Source organism: Lycium barbarum, chromosome 1, assembly GCF_019175385.1.
Source record: "Lycium barbarum isolate Lr01 chromosome 1, ASM1917538v2, whole genome shotgun sequence".
Classification (NCBI taxonomy): domain Eukaryota; kingdom Viridiplantae; phylum Streptophyta; class Magnoliopsida; order Solanales; family Solanaceae; genus Lycium; species Lycium barbarum.
This window is the reverse complement of record NC_083337.1, coordinates 160,719,551-160,738,519: the sequence shown is the minus strand read 5'-3', so window position 1 is coordinate 160,738,519 and position 18,969 is coordinate 160,719,551. Positions and strand designations below refer to the sequence as shown.

General features: G+C 33.5%; 2 protein-coding genes across 2 annotated transcripts; both read right to left on the bottom strand.

The window, feature by feature from the left end:
* Window positions 1-5,686: 5,686 nt before the first annotated feature.
* Window positions 5,687-10,561, bottom strand: LOC132602119 (18S rRNA (guanine-N(7))-methyltransferase RID2). Its single transcript, XM_060315129.1, has 9 exons — window positions 10,391-10,561; window positions 10,208-10,283; window positions 9,154-9,237; window positions 9,011-9,066; window positions 7,964-8,020; window positions 7,545-7,594; window positions 7,247-7,399; window positions 6,327-6,462; window positions 5,687-6,157 (listed from the first exon to the last, which is right to left on the bottom strand). Exons 1-9 carry the CDS (start codon window positions 10,484-10,486, stop codon window positions 5,993-5,995), a joined length of 873 nt encoding a protein of 290 aa, XP_060171112.1. The 5' UTR covers window positions 10,487-10,561; the 3' UTR covers window positions 5,687-5,992.
* Window positions 10,562-16,420: 5,859 nt separating this feature from the next.
* On the bottom strand, window positions 16,421-17,226 carry LOC132602131 (kunitz trypsin inhibitor 5-like). The gene has a single exon (XM_060315134.1). It carries the CDS (start codon window positions 17,155-17,157, stop codon window positions 16,555-16,557), a length of 603 nt encoding a protein of 200 aa, XP_060171117.1. The 5' UTR covers window positions 17,158-17,226; the 3' UTR covers window positions 16,421-16,554.
* Between the last annotated feature and the right edge of the window lie 1,743 nt (window positions 17,227-18,969).

Below are 18,969 nucleotides of genomic sequence, written 5' to 3'. Positions count from 1 at the left end.
AAGCAACTTTATCCAAATGTTGTCATTGCTCTTACGCTTTTTACCCTTCTCCTTCTTTGAAATATATAAATAAAAATTAGTGCAAATATTAGTTGAGGGTGGAAATTAAGGACTTATAGATGTGAAATTGATGATGAAGTTGATGAACATTTCATTTTAAAGATTATCTATGCTATTATATATCATTTTTTGTGTTGTTACCTTTTTCAAATAATAAATGTAATAATTTTTTTATTATTGGTGATTTATCTGCATAAAATAGATACACTCCGTAGATCCATGGGACTTAGAGGGTGTTTGGCTAAGCTTATAAGTTGGTAAAACTAGCTTATAAGCACTTGTTGGCTTATCTGCGTGTTTGACAAAAATAAAAGTGCTTATAAGCTAAAATAAGCAATAAGTCATAAGTTGGTCTCCCTTATGATTTTTTAGCTTATAAGCACTTTTAGTTTGACCAAGACTTTTATTATTCTATTCCTAATATTATTTTGTAATCTCTGAGATACTTTTAACTTATAAGCACTTTTAGTTTGACCAAGACTTTTACTACTGTATCCCTAATATTATTTTGTAATTCCTGAAATATCCTAACAAAACTCCTAACCTCTCCATCACGTCATTCCTCACCCTAAGTCTTTAAAAATTAAAATCCAGCAACTCGTGATTTGATTGCTCAGAATTTTTATTACAGTTGAATAATTTAATTTAAGTAGCAACAAACAAAATTTCATTAATTGTATATACGTTTCTTCTATTCAAACATTTTGTGTACTATTTGAGTATGTTATCCTAACAAATTTTAGTATAATTATTAAGTATTTTATTAAAGCTTATAATTGTAGTTTTGCTTATCATAAAATAATTTATTTTCACAAGAAATAATTTTATCTAATCAATTTTACATTAAAAATAAATGAGGCATAAATTATTTTGTATTTGAATTAATTTGAAACTTACGTTCTTATTAGTATAAACAACGTTAAGGGTATTTAAGTTATTCTAACATAAAAAAATGCTTATCAGCACTTTTTTGCCAAACACTTCAGCAACTTATTATCAGTTTCAGCAATTTTATCCAAACGCGTAACTACTTATTTATTAAATCAGTTTCAGCACTTAAAAATACTTATCAGCACTTAATGCTTATCAGCTACTATAAATCAACTAAGACAAACGGGCTTTTACTCCTCGTATCTTGGGGCTTACACGGGTTAGGATATTGTGTGTTGATATTTATTGAGCTGGATGACTTTCCTTGATGATCCATACATGAACCTAGACCCAGTGGTGGACCCATGATTCAACGGTCCTGGTTGCTCACCTTAAAATCGACAAAAATGCATTGCTTTGAGTAGGATTCGAACTAGGCTGCTCCATGCCTTAGCCTAAAGCCTACCACCTTTTTATCAAAGCACCAAGATCTTTTGTTGCTTCTTGGTGCTATGTATTATTTTATACCAAAATTTCAATATTTTCTATATGTCTACATGGAGTATCCGCCACAGTTAATGGATACTCAAGCACCAATAATAATACATGGCTCCGCCCCTACCTAGACCAAGGTATCCTTGTTAATGTTATTCTTTGCTAAGACTCTCCACCTCTATTTTGTAACAGGCGCCATTGAAGTAAGTAAATGATGGAAGTCGAAATTACAACACTTTAAAAAAAAACAAATCAGTTTCATCGACCTTAATTTTTAAAAATTTACCTATTGATTTGAGTGAGGAAACTTAAAACGTAACTTTTAATTAACATTATTAGCAATAATAAGGAATTTAATTAATTAAAAAAGAGTACATAAACAAATATATTGAAAGGACTAATGCAAACTAAAAGACTCGGGAGAAAACGAAAAATATACACTTGTAATGTCAGGACTAAAAAGAGAGAAGGAAATGTTAACTGTTACCTAGCAAGCTCTTGCTTTTACATACTTACAAATTACAATTATAAATTCTCATGATATATTTGCAACTATATGTGTAAGTTGTACTGTACATGCTGCAAAAATAGAGCTATGGTTATTACTATATATAATAAGTGGCAATGTAATGAATTTTGTAGGCCTTAGTTAGTTCTCAACTTTCTTGTTGGAGAGTTTCCTAACCAAATGGTTTGCAATTTCAATTTTACCCTTGTATTTGATATTTATTGCATATATATTAAAGTATATTTTCAATAAATCTAGACACTTCCAAACTTATTTTGGTAATACATGATCCCTCAAATTAACTTTTTGTTACTATTATATATAAGAGCAAATGTGGGGATTTTTGTAGTCCTCACAATAATTTTTAAATTTTTTAAAAACTTTTTAATTAACTACTTTTAGGTTCTAATCTTATTTATTTAAGTCAATTTTTTTGCTTTTTATTTTTAAGGTCTACTTTTCAAAAGCTATCGAACCTGGAGACTTTTGTAGTCCTCACAATAATTTTCAAAATTTTTAAAACTTTTTAATTAATTACTTTTAGGTCCTAATCTTATTTATGTAAGTCAATTTTTTTGTTTTTTGTTTTTAAGGTCTACTTTTCAAAAGCTATCGAACCTCCTACCTCATTTTTCATGTTCTTTGATTTTCTGGTTGGTGCTTGATATCCGCATTTGAGCCCAATTAATCCAAACAATTCGCACTGTATCGCGCTTATTCGGGAGGAGCCTTCCTCCAAAGATTTTTTCCATATCCATGTTCGAACCCCTAATTCCTAATTAAGAGAGAAGCAGCTCCATCCGCTGCAAAAGTTAAAGTATGTATTTGTCTTCAAAGTTCATTAACTATGTATAGATTATTTATTTGGAACTAAATAACTTCAGAAAATTAGGATACATAAGCTATAAATGTCAAATTCTGGCTCCACATTTGATTTGAAGTAAATAATTTCATCAAAATGGAAGTTAAAGTATTAAAGGAGTGGAATGAAAATTTTGCTTTCATATAACTACCCACTTGCGGGACTACAATGGGTATATGGTGGTTGTTGTTGTACACTTGTACTAACACAAATTATATTTCTTTAGTTAAAATATCTACTTTTATATCTTGAGTTTGGGCCCGGGCTCAGCACGGGCCTCACATAACTAGTTTTAAGTATAAGATTCAATCAGTCAATGGAGGTTTCAAGAAAGACGAAAAACATGTCACATTTACTGCTTAATAGTGATATATCAACGTTTTCTAGTGGATGTCAAATTAGGCATGAATGTCTCTGCTTATGGAATAAGGGAACTGAGGAACATGAAGGAGGTAAATTGTAGTATTATCAACCCAAAAGATGTGCATTGTATTTGTTTATCGTAATTATTGCCTTGATTTTACCTTTTGAATGTCACAAAACAAAATCCAGATTCAATGTAAATGCATAAATAAAAATATTTTCCGAAATGTATGCATGTTTATAAGATGAGTAAAAAAGGCCGCTCGGTGCACGTGTGGAAAATGATCGCATCCTAAAACAATATGATATGACTAGCATATCCTGACACAAGCATCAATGGTGACTCCACGCAGGGCCAGCCCAAGGGTAAGGCTACCCAAGAGCTGCTTTAGGCCCATCACTATGGGGACCCCAAAATTTTCTTGCAAGTAGTACATGTTATTTAAAAAAAAAAAAATTGAAAGTACAATTTTCATAAAAATTGGGAAGTGAAAGCATTTCAGGAAATCTTTCCCGTAACCTTACGTGTAAATTGGCTTTTCATTTTTGCACAATCATCATTATCACAGGCCTACATTATTTTTACCCTTTATTATTATTCTCTCTCTACTTGTACCTTACTTTTAGGTGCCGTTTGGCCATAAAAATTATTCACTTTTTTTCAGAATTTTTTTTCACTTTTTTCCTGAATCAGCGTTTGGCCATGAAAATTCTGAGAATACAACTTGAAGTTGTATTCCGGAATACCAAAAACTCAAAAAACTTGTTTTTCAATTTTTTTTCACTTTTTTACAACTACATTTCACCAAAAACTACAATTTCAAAAACTATGGCCAAACACAACTCCAACTCCAAAATTATCTATGGACAAACGGGGCCTTACTTTTATATTTCACTTTGGTCTTTCTCCGTTCTCTAGATTTCAAGTCTTGTTTTTCATTGAAAAAAAGTCAATTGCCAATTCTTTTATTTTTTTTCTCAAATTCTAGTGTTGCATCAAGAGTACTCAAGCAGTGAAAATAATATCAAGTTTTATATTTGTCGAACCAGGTTTGATTGTTCTATATTTATTATTTTGCATAATTTGTTATTTTTTATATTTTTTTCTTCATAATATATATTATCTTTTAAAGTTTAAATATGTCATCTAGAAAATATTTAAAACTGCAAAAAAAGAGAAAGATTGAAACTTGAATACAATCTCAAAATGGAGCCCTTGATAAATTTTAGTAATAAACGATAAAAATTCTACAATCGAAAAATGTGGGGGAACTTACTGTAGATGAGCAAATTGGTGATAAAGTTAAGTTTGACGATAAAATAAAATCCAAGAAGAAGAAGAAGAAGTTGGCGAGAAAACAACTGGTATCTTCAAGAAAATCAATGGATTAGCTATCTTATCAATCGAAAACGAACTACTTGAAGAAATCGATTATAAACAAATTATTATAATAATTTTGCATCTCAAAAATCTAGAAAAATTAATTTTAAATAAAATTATATATGAATTTTTTTTCTCGCGCCGAAAAACTTAAGGCCTCTCATTGAAGTTTTGCTTTAGGCCACATATATCGTTGAGCCGCCCCGGTTCCATGGCATGAACTCATGAATTATAGGTCACCCGTAGATAATTTACCGTTGCTCTGAGATTCCTCTTCATATATACGTGGGCAGCTGAAAGGTAAGGCAAATGAATGCGCGTTGCCTTAGGCCCCCGAAATACTAATTATTATTATTATTATTATTATTATATATAATTTATGTTATTATTATTAATAAAAAAATCAAAAGTTAACCTTTCTAATTGTTGAGGTTATATAAATGGTGACTAAATAACGATAAGTTTTCTCTCTCCTTAAATTAAATAAGTAGTATATTTATCTTCCACTTCAGATCTAATTTTTCCTCTTCTATACGCACTCATTATTTTCATATTTGACGATTTCACTTTCTAATTATAACTCACTGAATTGGCTATTTCATTTTGTCATATTTGATTCTTACATCAGAAAACAAAATCTTTTGTGTCTCATTATTTTTAACCAACAAATACCTCAGGACAAGTAGCTCAAAGTTTGAAACTCATTGCATAATAAGCTCATCCCTCTATCATTCTACCCTTCCACTTAAATACCATGTATTTGTCTACCAAAAAGTTCAAAATACCATGTATTTGTCTACCAAAAAGTTCGAAATCGTGACATGCACTTGACCAACACATCATGCCGAAATAAATTTAACGGCCTTTTAATATTGTCCAACCTGAGGACAAAGGCAACAACAGAAGTTTTTTAAATGCCAAGACTATAAATGCTCATAGAGAACTTAAATCCAGTAGTTGCTCTCTTACAAGTGAATTCAACAACCCTTTCTCGTATCCCTCTTTCATAATTGTATAGCTAAATTATCTAAACACTATCATTAAGAGATTCATAACTAGTACTACTTGGGACATTTAACATAGATGGTACAATAAGTGATAACAAACTGCCAATGAATCCCGCAATTGAAAGATAAATAAAAACACATTTGTACTGTATAAGGTAAATGTATTCAACCAATAATTAACTCCAAAATGGGGGGTAATACACGCTACATGATCAAACTACGCTTTAAATTTCTTCGAAAAACCTCTAACTGAAAAAGTAAAACATACCAAGAAAACCTCAAAACTATAAAACTATCTTGTACTCTTGAACTCAGCTGAAGAATTATCCAGGTCTCACAAAACTGTATCCCAGAATCTTTAAAGAATACACTCCCAAAAAAAAAGTCCTTGTGTTGAAGTTCTGTTTAAAACGAATAAATCAACCCGAATATATCTTACTAATGGATCAAAAGCGATCTTTTCTTTTGCGTGCCGTGTATTTGCTATCTGGAGGAACCGCATTCCCCTTTCTCCTCATCTGTTCTTTCTTCTTCAGAACCCAATCCTTTCCTTTGCCTTTCTTGTTCACTTTTTGCATTTTTCTAGGTCTGCGCCTGTCAGATATGCAAACCTGCATGGTAGGGTGAAATAAAAAAATGGGATGATTAAATATAGTAACAGAAGAAAGAGAAGAAAAGAGGGAGATGGGAGTAAAAATAAAAAAGAAGAGATGGTGGGGGAGGAGGAAAAACACTGGTTAGCTTCATCACGGTTTAGTTAGGTGTGCTTGAATTACTTACTGTCTGGTTTTCTTCATCCTCACTACTGTCTTCATCAGAACAACTCTCTCCATCTTCACCCTTTCCTTGGGGAGTGGTGGTGCTGAGAGACGGCGGACCACAAGTGAGAACTAAGTATTCTTTCCTCCTTTTAGAACTGCGACAACAAAAGAATGTACAATCTTGTGTCACGAGTGCAACCAAATAAAAAAATTGAACCTTCACTTGAAAGTGCATTGTAGTCATATTCTGGGGGCTGGGCATCTAGCAATATCTCAAGCACCAACAAATTCAGGTTCCTAGGTTCTACTTTGTGGTTAAGATGTTAGGCTGCACGCACAACCTCTTAAGGGCATCATCAATAGGATAAGCTTAGCTAAAAACTTTTGCGCAAAAAAAATTCATCATTTTGAGGAATTTCCATCATTCCATTAGACCTTAAAGAGAAAGTTACAGAGAGCACAGTTAAGAGTGTAAGAAAACACACGGATATCAATTTGCACTTACTGTAGATTCTACAAAAAAAAGTTACTAAAAGAGAGAACATTTCAGAAGTAGTTACGAAGGATCTAGAAACGTGCTAGATTTAGAAACTGTTAAATGCTATCTTGCATCTTTTCTTCTGAAAAGCACGAAACATATCCACCTAAGCTAGAAATACTGGCCAGATTGGTGAATGAAACGGTCCTGAGTTGAAAAGAAGAGAATCTTACCCCCTCAACCCCTGCCCCAAAGAAAAAGTCAGAAGCCTATCCACCTAGCTAGAAATAATGGCCAGATAACGAAACGGTCCCCTTTGTACATGCCTGGTAAATTAAGTTCAGGGGTCGACCTTTGAGGAATGAGCTGCACTCAGGTCAACCAATGCTAATTTTCATACTATTTCACAACAAAATAGGAAAAAGAAAATGACAGTAAAACAAGTCTATAAGCTTCCTAACCTGTGTGGGTAGTCAACAACTATGCCTCCAGCAAATCCAGCTCGCATGGCAAAACCCAGAATCAGCTCCCTCTGAGCAATATTTTCAGGATAGATCTGGAGTACTGCTCTTGCTCCCCTTCCCAAACATCTATACAAGGAACTAAAGAAAGCCCTGCAGAGTTATGAGCAAAATTCATACAACTTAGATAGCTAGGAGTATGAAATTATTATACTACAATGACATCATAAATGGATCTTGAGCAAATTAATATGCACAATTGACAAACTAAAAAATAAGAACGGATTTTTCTACTTACTTCAATCTTATCCGAGGTTCATGACAAGATTTGTCAGCATTGCACAACCACTGCTTGGGCAAATTACATACATCAGAACTGATTAGCACTATGCCTTAAGAGGCTATACAAATTGGTGTGCACTGACAATTCACCAAAAACCATCTAAAAGTAGTTCATACATGAACCAAATTAAGTCATAACCAGAGAATGTTTGCAAGAAGATGATGAGATTATGAAGAGTATGGAAAGCCGTACCTCTTGAAACTTGAAAGTAATGCATAGGCTAATTATTTTCATAACAAATGCACAAAATTGATTATGAAAAAACAATAGATAACATTTCACTCATAATCTAAATTGTCAAGGCTCCCCTGATAACTATCATCATTATCAGCTTACGAAACTGAAGATCTCAACAAAGTAGAGGAAACAAATACCTGCACAGCTGAGATACTGATGGCACCATCCAGAATACCGGGTCGAATCCCTAAGCCCTACGATAGATGCAACCAATTATCTCTGCAATTCTATAAAAGAACATGTTGCAACAAAAGATAGCAGGTACAAATTTGAACTACCCATTATTTGACAACTTGTAGCTTCTCTATCAACGTAAAAGTTCTATCAAGAGCATTGAGAAAACTAGCAGTTAGTCTATACATGGTATTGGCACAACTCAGTTGATAAGTAATCTCAATTGTGCGCACGATCAACCAAGATAGACGGTTACATGTCATGATAGTTCATCTTCTCCAGTATTTTAGCACAAAAGAAACAGCTGTACCTTGCAGACAAATCATCCAGGAAAACCATATCCAAATGACTTAAGAATGTGCCTACTATGCCTTTGCCTAGAAATTCCCAATTATAGACAATAGTTATAGGCAGATTATTCTTTTGATAAACATGTCTATAGTCATAGTATATAAGAGGGAAGAAATGTACATGGGCAGGTATTTATAGAACAATCCACCTAATATATAGATGACCTACTGGCAAAAATATGATATGTTATTGTGGAACATCCTATTCTCAATTTGAGTGTAGCATTACAGCTCGAAAACTTGTAACCTAAAATTCATCACCCAACCGTCGTCAAAACAGAGAAGAAAGATACATCATGCAGAATACACTATCATATTTAGAGACTTACTGGGTAGAGCTGAAGGTTTGCTTCCATGACTAGGTACATTGTAACATTTTTTGATAGGTACATTAGTATGCTTACTGTTTTCCCGAGAAGATAGCATGCTTAGTCTACAGTCATGTGCAGTATTTTCCTTTTTATTTTTATTTTTTGGGCACTCCGAGATTTCTCACTGGTAAGATATGTACTCTGGGTGGTGGAGCATTTACCAGTCTTGACAACTTTAAAGGAATTAGACCAAGGCCATAGGAATATAGAATAATAACAAGGTACATCTGGTATTTATAATCGCATTTGAGAGTAGGGTGAAGCAATAAGAGTAAACTATGTAACCTACCTGACCCATGTCAGCCAGAATCACATCACCCTCAACCTCACGCTCCAATGCAATGTCTAGACAATGAAAACCGGCATTTAGCAGTTTGATAATGATGATAGCAAGATCAAAGATTTTACTCGCATAAGAAGAAATTTACATACCAAGCATTGAATCTGATATATCCAAACCAAGCCACTGGTGTCCATGCTCAGTGAGTGTTTCCCCACTTAGACCTGATCCGCAACCTTTGAAAAAAAAAAAAAGAATGAAAGATCATCATTTTTCCATGCATTTTTGTTTAATTGAATATGATGAAATAAGCATGAAATCTCAAACTAAACAATTGAAAATGCAAAAACGAGCATCTTTATTTTGAAATTACAGCTGTAAGATCCATGAGTGCAATTCCAGAAGTTACAATCATTCAAGTTTACATGATGACTTCTTTTACCTAACTGAACTCAGAAGCACAAGAAGCAACCTGGCTAAATTGCGTAATTTACACCAGTAAACATTGAGGCACTTTCCCATTCTACAGTATAAAAGGCCAATCAAGCACTTTATTCTACTGTGATTGTTCAACAATTTAAGAAGGCTAAACAGTTGGTTTTTTCCCATTTAAAATAAACCAATAAAACTTTCTCCACATTGGATAAGTCAATACCTTGTAACTATGGAGACTCCTTTCTTGTTCTTCTTCCCTAGTAAGCACTAGACTATATACACCTAATAACCTTTACCATTAATGAGGAGGACCAACCATACTTTGAGAAATATAGGGTAAAAAGAGATTTCTCAGCTCTGCTACCTTCTCTTTTCGCTACAATATCAATATGGATACCAACATACATCGGATTTATTAGAGGAAATAGACTAGCCACAAGCTAGTCCTATCAAACTATCTTTAAGAGCAATGTATAGCTCAAAATGCTCGTTCATGTCTTTCACGCCTTAGCAATTAAGGTAAGAAATCAAATGAATAACTTGTCAAACATGATTTAATTACTCCTTCAACCTTCCTACACTCAAAAAAAAAAAAAAAAAAAAAAAAACTATAACCGTGGTGTCCCTGGCCTCGGCTTACCTTCTACTAGCACAAACATTCCGTTTCTTTTCATTTTACAAGTACAAAAATTAATGCTAAATCTAACCCATAAAATTCACCTTCGTAACATTTTATTAAAAAAATTCAGCTAACTATTGGTAAAGACATACCAATATCAAGAAGTAATCTTGGGACACCATCATCTGGCAAAGCAAGAAGCTCCAATGCTCTCTCCGAAAGTTGTGTCTTTCGTAAAATACAAACAAACGTCAGAACTAAAATCCTAAATCCGCCTCAGCAATGAATATATGTCATTAAAAAGAAAGAATGGTTTATTACAATAGGGTATATACCTGTATGTCGATAATTCGAGAAGATGAAGTATATTTTCGAGCTTCATCATCGTTGTAGAAAATTTCTGGTGGTGCTAGCAGTTCTGGTCTTGACATTTTTCTGAGACCTAATTTTGCTTTCCTTTTTTTCCCAACAAGAAAGGCCTAAAATTTTGTCTCTCTGTTAAACCCTAGTAAAGCCCCGCGAATTTTATGGATAATTTTGATTTAGTCCCCTAACTTATGAATTATGTCCGAAAATCAGTCCCTTATGTCCGATTGCCCCGTTAATAGATGGAATATTTACTTTTTTCGTCCTTCAGTAGTGGGGCTACGTTAAAACCACTATAAAATTGGTTAATTGGAGGTATGAGGGTTTTTTTTTTTTTTTTTTTCATAAGAGATGATATTGTTAATTAACAGGATTTTGATAACCTTAAATTCAATTAGATCGATTTACATAATATTCTCTAGATAGGCAACTGTCATTTAGTTGAAAACGTGAAGCAATTACTTGTATTGATACGATGAGTCCACACTAGGTCAATAATTATACTCCATCCATTCCATAATAACTGTCACTTTAGCCAAAAAAGTTATCACATAATAAGTATTATCTTAGGAAACCAAGACATAAATTGACTAGTTTTTTCAATTTATAATATGATGTGCATTAGTCAGACAAAGAAATTTAAAAGAATCCACTCAAAAGTCCAAAGAGTTTTTTTTTTTAATAGTATGTACGTACATATATACCTTATGACATTAGAAATTTGTAGGAACCTTTTAATTTCAACAATAACATTAGAAATTAGAAATTTTAATTTATATAATAATTATTGATAAGAATAATATTGAAAATTAATAATAAATTCTCTTAATTTGTTAAAATGAACAAATAAAAACGAAAATTTATTTTTAATACAAAGATCAAATAAAATGGAACGAGGTAGTAAGAGACAAGCTATGCCCACTTTTTGAAACATAATGGAGCACCCACTGTGAAGTGTGTGAAACATCACCTTCCAATTTCACAAAATGGAGAAAGAGAGACAAGGTGGGAATAAACAACAATCCAGTAGAGAATATATTTGTTGAGAATGGTCCTGTTTTTAACTCATCGCCTGTGCAAATGTCCATCGATATTCTTGAGGCCACTAATAGAGATGATGGGCAGGACTGCAATATTGAGATACAAGGTAATGAGTTGGATGATTCCAACGATGAAGTGGATGGTGAACCATTAATGAGGCAGAAGCGTAAAATTATTCGTAAGCGTTGTGCGACCGGGAGTCACTTTCTTGATCAGCATGGTAGGATTAAAAAGCAACGCGATAGAGGTAAAAAGCAGCAAGGTAGAAGCAAAAAGAAATGAATGCATCACTAATAGTTTGGCTTGTAAGTAAGATGAAGGCACATATTCTCGCTGATCTAGTTTAGTAGGAATGATCTCCTTTTTTTTTTTTTTTTGCTCACTGTAAGTTAGATGAAGGTACAGTTGGTGTATTATTATTTTTTTTTTGCTTTTTGTATTCAGCTACGTTTTCTATGCTATGGTGCAAAGAAGTTTTAATTGAAAGTCATGATTGTATTTGGTTTTTGCTAGCAAGTACTGTAAGTTTTAATTGGAAGTCATGTATTAGCTATGGTTTTTGCTAGCAAGTCATCAGCAGTTTAGTAGGAATGATTTTTTTTTTTTTGGCTCACTGCTGGTGTTGTTTTGAAGCTGGAAAAGAAGTGAAATTTTGGCTCACTGCTGGTGTTGTTTTGAAGCACGTCATGTATTAGTCTTTTTTTGCTTTTTGTATTCAGCTATGGTGTAAAGAAGTGAAATTTTATGAAAAGATTTCCATGAGGCATTTATATGTATTTCTTCACTTTATTCATACAGATGCTGAACTTCACTTTATTCATACAGGTGCTGGTTTATTTCTACTGGTTATGCATTTAGTTAATTAACTAGAAAAGATTAGTACAGGTGCTGAAGGTTCCAAAATTGGTTAACAAGAAAATTAAGCTCATGTCAGATGTGCATGCTTAAGTATACATAGTAAAGAATTTAGGAAACACGTATTGATCACTCTTACATAAAATTTAGGAAACTGAGCATATTGATCATATAAAATAAAGAAACAAAAAAAAAATTAACTCATTACTAATGAACTAATATAATAACTTGACAAACTCGACTAACACTAAGTTTGACTACGGGTTGGACATTGACGCCTATCATGTCCAGTTTGCCTACACAACCCGCAAGCTCGCCCATATACTGCAGGACCACGATCCATCTCATCAGGAATTCTAGTTGTCCTTGGTCGATTGGGACGACGATAGAGTTCATTACTTGTCATTCTAAAACTTGGAGATGGCCAATACGCCTCGTGCCCAACTGGCGAGAATGACCCAGAATATGTTGTAGCATAATTCTCTATTGTGAAATGCTCGCTGATAAAATTTCTAGCCAATCCTCCCATTCTTTCAGTAACCTTCATGACATGTGAACATGGAAACTGCAAATTAGCCCATTTTTCACAATCACATTTTTTTTCATTCAGTGAAACACGGTGAGGATTACCACCAGTACCATCAACCTGCATAGATCTAACCTCATATACCCTTGTGGGTATATTCCAATCATAAACAAAGTGCCTTTTTGAACTTTCATAGTTCTTTTCCCACTTCATTTTGAACCTCCCCGTCCATAGTTCATTTTGCTCCAAAAGTTGTTGCGCTGTTTGAGACCTACGAGTATACCGTTCAACAGTTTGCCCCAATGACAGTTTAACCATAGCAGTGACAGGCAAGCCTCGTGCTTTCTTCAGAACTCCGTTGAACGACTCTGAAAGATTTGTTGTCAACACTCCCCATCTTTTTCCATCATCATGGCTAACTGTCCATTTGTCCAGGGGAATTTCCATGAGGTATTGATATGCTTCAACATTTTCTTCCTTAATTTCCCACATCAAGGCTTCAAACTTTCTTATTTGATGGGCAGAAGCAGCCCTCCACATCAGTTTACTGAGGTCCTTGTTTGGATATCGAGATTGAAAGTTGCTCTTAAGATGCCTTAGGCAAAATCGATGGAAGGCCCGAGGCTCTTGATACCGCCGCAACTCCAATAAACTAGCCAAAATTCCTTTTGCCCTATCAGAGATCACACATATATCTTCTCTATCCTTTATCACATGTGCGCTCAAATTCCTAAAAAACCATTTCCATGCCTCTTTCGACTCCCTGTCAACAATAGCAAATGCTAGAGGAAGAATGTTATCATTTCCGTCAATTACAACAGCAATTAATAATTTGATATCATATTTGCCATACATATGAGTTCCATCTACTGAAATAACAGGGCGACACGTTTGGAATCCATCAATGCATGGCTTGAAAGCCCAAAATACAAACTTGAAAGTTTTTACCTCTAGTGAACTCGTAGACTCTTCGTGTTTCCATTCCACAACAGTTCCATGATTAAAGTGCTGAAAAGCTGCAAAAAATTTAGGAAGCTCACTAAATGATTTTTTAAAGTCGCCGTACACCAATTCAAATGCGCGTTGACGTCCAAGCCACGCTTTCCTGTATGTCACTTGATGACCAAATTTCTCGTGAACCCTAGCCATGACATCTACTACTAATAATTTGGGATTTTTTCGAATTTGGTTTAGAAATAAAAATGCAATCAAATTGGTATCTAGGTTGACATGACCTGTCATAAGCCCTTCAGTCTCACATCTATGATTATCAATATACTTTCCTATCTTCCAAAGGTTATTTCCAACCTTCCGTCCTCGAAGAAACCATAGACAACCTAATAAATTATAAAACCTGCATCTCACAACCCATAGACTTTTGTTTGACGTTACCACCTCGAACTCTTTATTTTTGCGCAAACTCCAAATCGTCACGGCCCGTTTCAATTTTGCTTTGCTGCTAAAATACATATTCTTTTCCAAGTCTTTGTTGGCATCCTCGGACCAAGCTGAATAACATCCCGTCTCAGATTCTCGTGTAGAAATGAAAATATCTTCCTCGTTCTCCAATGTCGTAAAGTAGGGTATATCATGACATGGAATTTCGGACACACCATGACCAGATTGATTATGAGGATTTACACCAATATTATTTTGAAGTAAATCTCCACTATCATCGATATATTCATCAGGTTCACTTTCTCTTTCACTCTCTTCATCCTCTCTTGAAGGGCCGTCATCCTCTGAATTTTCAGAGCTAATTTCAGCATTTGCGTCATTATACATATCAATGCTAGCCTCAGCTTCTCTGTGGAGAAAAGGAAGAAACCATATTAATAAATTGTAGTAAGATTGTAGGATATATGAGCAAGTTTTTTTTCTCTTAGTAGAAAATTTATATGAGTACGAACACATTTAAAAGTTAAAAAATGCAACAATTTTGAGGTTTCTAATAAACCTATTCTAGCACTAAATAATTGAAGCAACAATTAAAAACATGTAAAAGTGCAACAATTGGCGGTACAAATATCTTCTGGGGAGTACATAACATTTGACTAATTTATTTGTTGAAAATATATAAACCCAAGCTATCGAAAAAAATCTAATTTGTTGCTTACCTGGCCTCATATTCTCCGTGGCTACTACTAGTACGTCTTTGACTACTTGAGCCTTCATCAAATGATCGATGACCATGCGTGCTAGGACCTGCACCAAATGATTGACGGAAACCATGTGTCACACTATATGATGACACATTGGTGTGAGATTGATTATAGAAATTTGGATTGTCGTGCATCGGTAACTGCTGGAATGATGGTTGAATAATCGGTTCTGCAAAATGAGGCTGACTGGCCATAGCAAATCCATAATTTTGAGCCAACAAATTCATGTGATAACCATGCTGACCACTCATTTGAAATATATTATTTTGATTTGCTGGTTTGGTATTTACATAAATCTCCAAAATATTTATATCGATCTTATCCGCAAATTTTTGCGGTATGGAGAAATTTTTTAGCAAGGACTGGTCATTCTCAATTTTAAACTCAATGAACCTTGTATTGTTACCTTGAAATGAGCATGGATATTTTCCAGAAATATCAATTTGAATATTTTCACTATTTGTCCCCATCTTCTCATGCAATAGTTCAACCAATTTAGCATAGTTCGTTGAAATAAACATGCTGACAATCATTTTGGCACCTTCAGTGTACCTAAATCCGTTCATTTAAGTAATTATTTCGCCACCCCAATACAAAGCAACCATCACATTATGTTCAAAATTGGCCATCTTTACTCCTACACACGAAAATAAGACACTTATTATTATTAATATAACAGAAAAATAAATTAAAACTATAGTATTATTTTAACATATTACGACATATTTGACTTAATTAACTTATACCTGTTGAATTTTTTAATGTTGTTCCAACAATAGGCCACACAAGTAGAAGCTTTGCTGAAAATTGTTCGAATGTTTTTGAACATTCGTTTCATAGACTATATTTTATAATGATCTGTGGTTTGTTCAAAAAGTATGAGGAAGAGGGACTTTAGCAGTGTGTCGTTATTGTGTGTCACGTTTTACAATTAAAACGTAACTATTAATCACGTTTTATAGTCAAATCAATCAGAAAGATTCCCAATTTGCAGGATTCTCGGCAAGATTTGCGCATGCCTAGTTTGAGTATAAACGTAACTGTCAGTTACGTTTTATCCTAAAATCGTAACTCCTAGTTACGACTTTAACATCAGTCAATGTCAGATTACATAGAACGATTGTTCGTATTTGGATTCTCTAAAGTCGTTACTGACAGTAACGTATTAGGAATAATACGTTACTAACAGTCACGAATTAGCTTTTAACACCGTTAACCCCAGCTATTTTTTCCGTTAGAATTTTTGAATAAAATAATGCCTAATACGTTACTCAGGAATACGTTTGTAAAAAAAATTAAAAACGTATTACTTTGGTGAATTGGTTTAAAAAATAGCTTATTTTGGTCAAACTCTCCCTTCCAATTTCACAAAATGGAGAAAGAGAGACAAGGTGGGAATAAACAACAATCCAATAGAGAAGAAGATTACATGTTCAAAATACTTCAAATTAACGAACTGAACACAAGCAAGATTACAGCAGAGGAAGCAGAATACTATTGGAAATTGAAAAGCTCCCAATTGACCATAAAATGGAGAAAAATTGTAGGATCAGAAAATCTTCTTGAACATGACCCTGTGTGGAGTGTCACTCAGAGCCAAAAACCTGACTCCATCCTTAGTCCTGAATATGCCAACATCTTTGCAAATAACTTTACAAATTTTGCATACACTTGGGCAGAACACGAACTTGTAATGTTTCTCTAATTTCTCAATCTTGAACCAACTGCTCAAAGTTTGCTTACCCGGATTACCTTCAACTCCACCAGTCACCACAAAGTACTGCTTCAACTTGTCATCATAAGGCCCAAGTTTCCAAATAGTTTCTCTAGCACAAATAGTTGGAGTATAAAACCTGACATTAAGATCAGTTGATAAACGAACAACACCTTTTTTGGCGTCCAGACGTGTAAAAACCACAGGCAGTCCTGGGTCATTAACGTTCCATTGCATGATGTCCCTAGGACAAGTATTGTTTTGTTTAACGTTGAATGGGGTAAGCCCGCCTCCTCTTCCTCGGATCACTGGTAAAATGAAGTAGTTAGGACCTGCTTGGACTTTGTCGCCATTGATGTCAAGAACTGGAGATGGTGATGAAGCTGCTAAGATAAATGGGATAATTGAAAGTGAGAGTAGTAGCAAAAGGGGGTTCATTTTTCTTTGTAGAAATTGAGATGCTTACTGAAGTTGATATTGAGTCCTTGGTGTGTGGAATGATCAGAAATGGATGTCAATTTATAGCCTGAGCCTAGAGGGAAAAGATACTTTCTGCTGGTGGTGAAAGAAAAAATAACGTGTTGACTTACACGTGGGTCTCCTAACTTATTTTCAAAAATAGTGGCGGTCCTAAAATCATAGATCTCAATGATTTTTAATTTGAAAATTGAATCGGGTGCTCAATTAATATATTTATATAAACTACTAAAAATAATAATATGTGAATAATAGTACGCCACTTCAAAAGTAACAGAAGCTTGAACACTCATAACTCATAATGTAGATCTATCATTGTCCGAGACGCACACGGTTTTAAAATTTGTTCGTTGTGAATATTAAGAGTATATTCTAAACTAATAATCTTGACTTTAACATCATCTCCTCCTCTTTCAAACAAACTTCTTCGCTCTTTTAGAAACATTAATACTATATATGAGTGGGAATAAAAAAGTTTTGTAGTCCTCGAACTTTAATCCAATGAAGTTTTTGCATGTGGCTTTTGTGTCTTTTTCCATATTGCATATTCTTACTTTTACAATTTTTCTTTTTCTTTTAATGATATTTCACTATAGTAACTTTTTATGAATTTGTTTTTACTCCTTTATCTCAAAATAGCCTACTTGTGGATTTCACTTGGTATGTTGTTATTGTTGTTATATCTCAAAGTACTTGTTACGTTTCACTTCTTGAGGGTCAAATTACATAAATTTTAACAAATATGTTAAGAATCTTTTCACTATATTGATAAGAGAGTTGCAAGTTATAGTATTTTCTATATATTTTTCGAATATCTAAATTTTAATTTTAAAATATTAAATTAATCTAACTCAATTTAGCTTTAAAATTAGTTAAATTGCCTTTATATTTTGGGACGAAGAAAATATATTATTTGTCTTTATACATTCTGGTAAAATTCGGACAATTTTGGAGCCAAATTTTCTTTTACAACTGAAACATTGATTAGGTATTATAATATCTTTTATCCTTAAGCGTCAAATATTTTGCTTCTTTAGTGGCCTCATATGTGCTTATAAAGATCTGTCCTAAAATTATTTTTAAATATACTTTTAAAATCTTTTACTTTATTAATGTACTTTTATTACTCCCTTGGTCTCAAAAAGATTGTCATGTTTCGGATTACAAGAGTCAAATGATATCTTCTTTGACCATAATTTTTTCAAATATTTTGAATTATTGTTAACCATTACTTATAATACTTCTTATGTCGTTTTTAAATATGTGATTTTTATTTTTAAAAATTAAAGAATCTAAGTACGAAGTCACACCAACATTAGTTAGTTTGAGTCTCATAATCGGAAACATGACAATCTTTTTTGGAACGGATGGAGTATTATTTACTAATATTCTTGTAGGATCATTAGGTTAACATGCATGTGTAAAGATTCTAAACGAAGGTTATAACTATTGTAGTATAGATTTGAAGTTATTGAATTTTTTTGTTGTCGTAGATAATTCTAGAAGATGAAACATGAGTTTTGTTAATATAGGTGAAAATAAAATACATTATTAAAATCTTGAATGGGTTCCAGATAAGCGCAAAATGAGTTTAAAGTGGGGCGCAGCTAGAGTGTCGACGCTTTGGTTCACAAACTTTGTATTTAAATCATAAATTATTAATTTAGTAATGAATAACTCAAAAACTAAGAAGTCAGAACCCATAAATTTCAAATGTTGACTCTACATTTGAATTGAAGTAAATAATTTCGGGTCGTTTGCACGATTATCCTT

Excerpts from the sequence above, each read along its gene's own strand:
- LOC132602131 (XM_060315134.1), bottom strand. The coding sequence starts at position 17,157 with ATGAACCCCCTTTTGCTACTACTCTCACTTTCAATTATCCCATTTATC.
- LOC132602119 (XM_060315129.1), bottom strand. The coding sequence starts at position 10,486 with ATGTCAAGACCAGAACTGCTAGCACCACCAGAAATTTTCTACAACGAT. Across the intron at positions 10,284-10,390 it reads CTCGAATTATCGACATACAG|ACACAACTTTCGGAGAGAGC; the intron begins GTATATACCCTA and ends ATTTTACGAAAG. Across the intron at positions 7,595-7,963 it reads TCAGTATCTCAGCTGTGCAG|TGGTTGTGCAATGCTGACAA; the intron begins GTATTTGTTTCC and ends TTGCCCAAGCAG.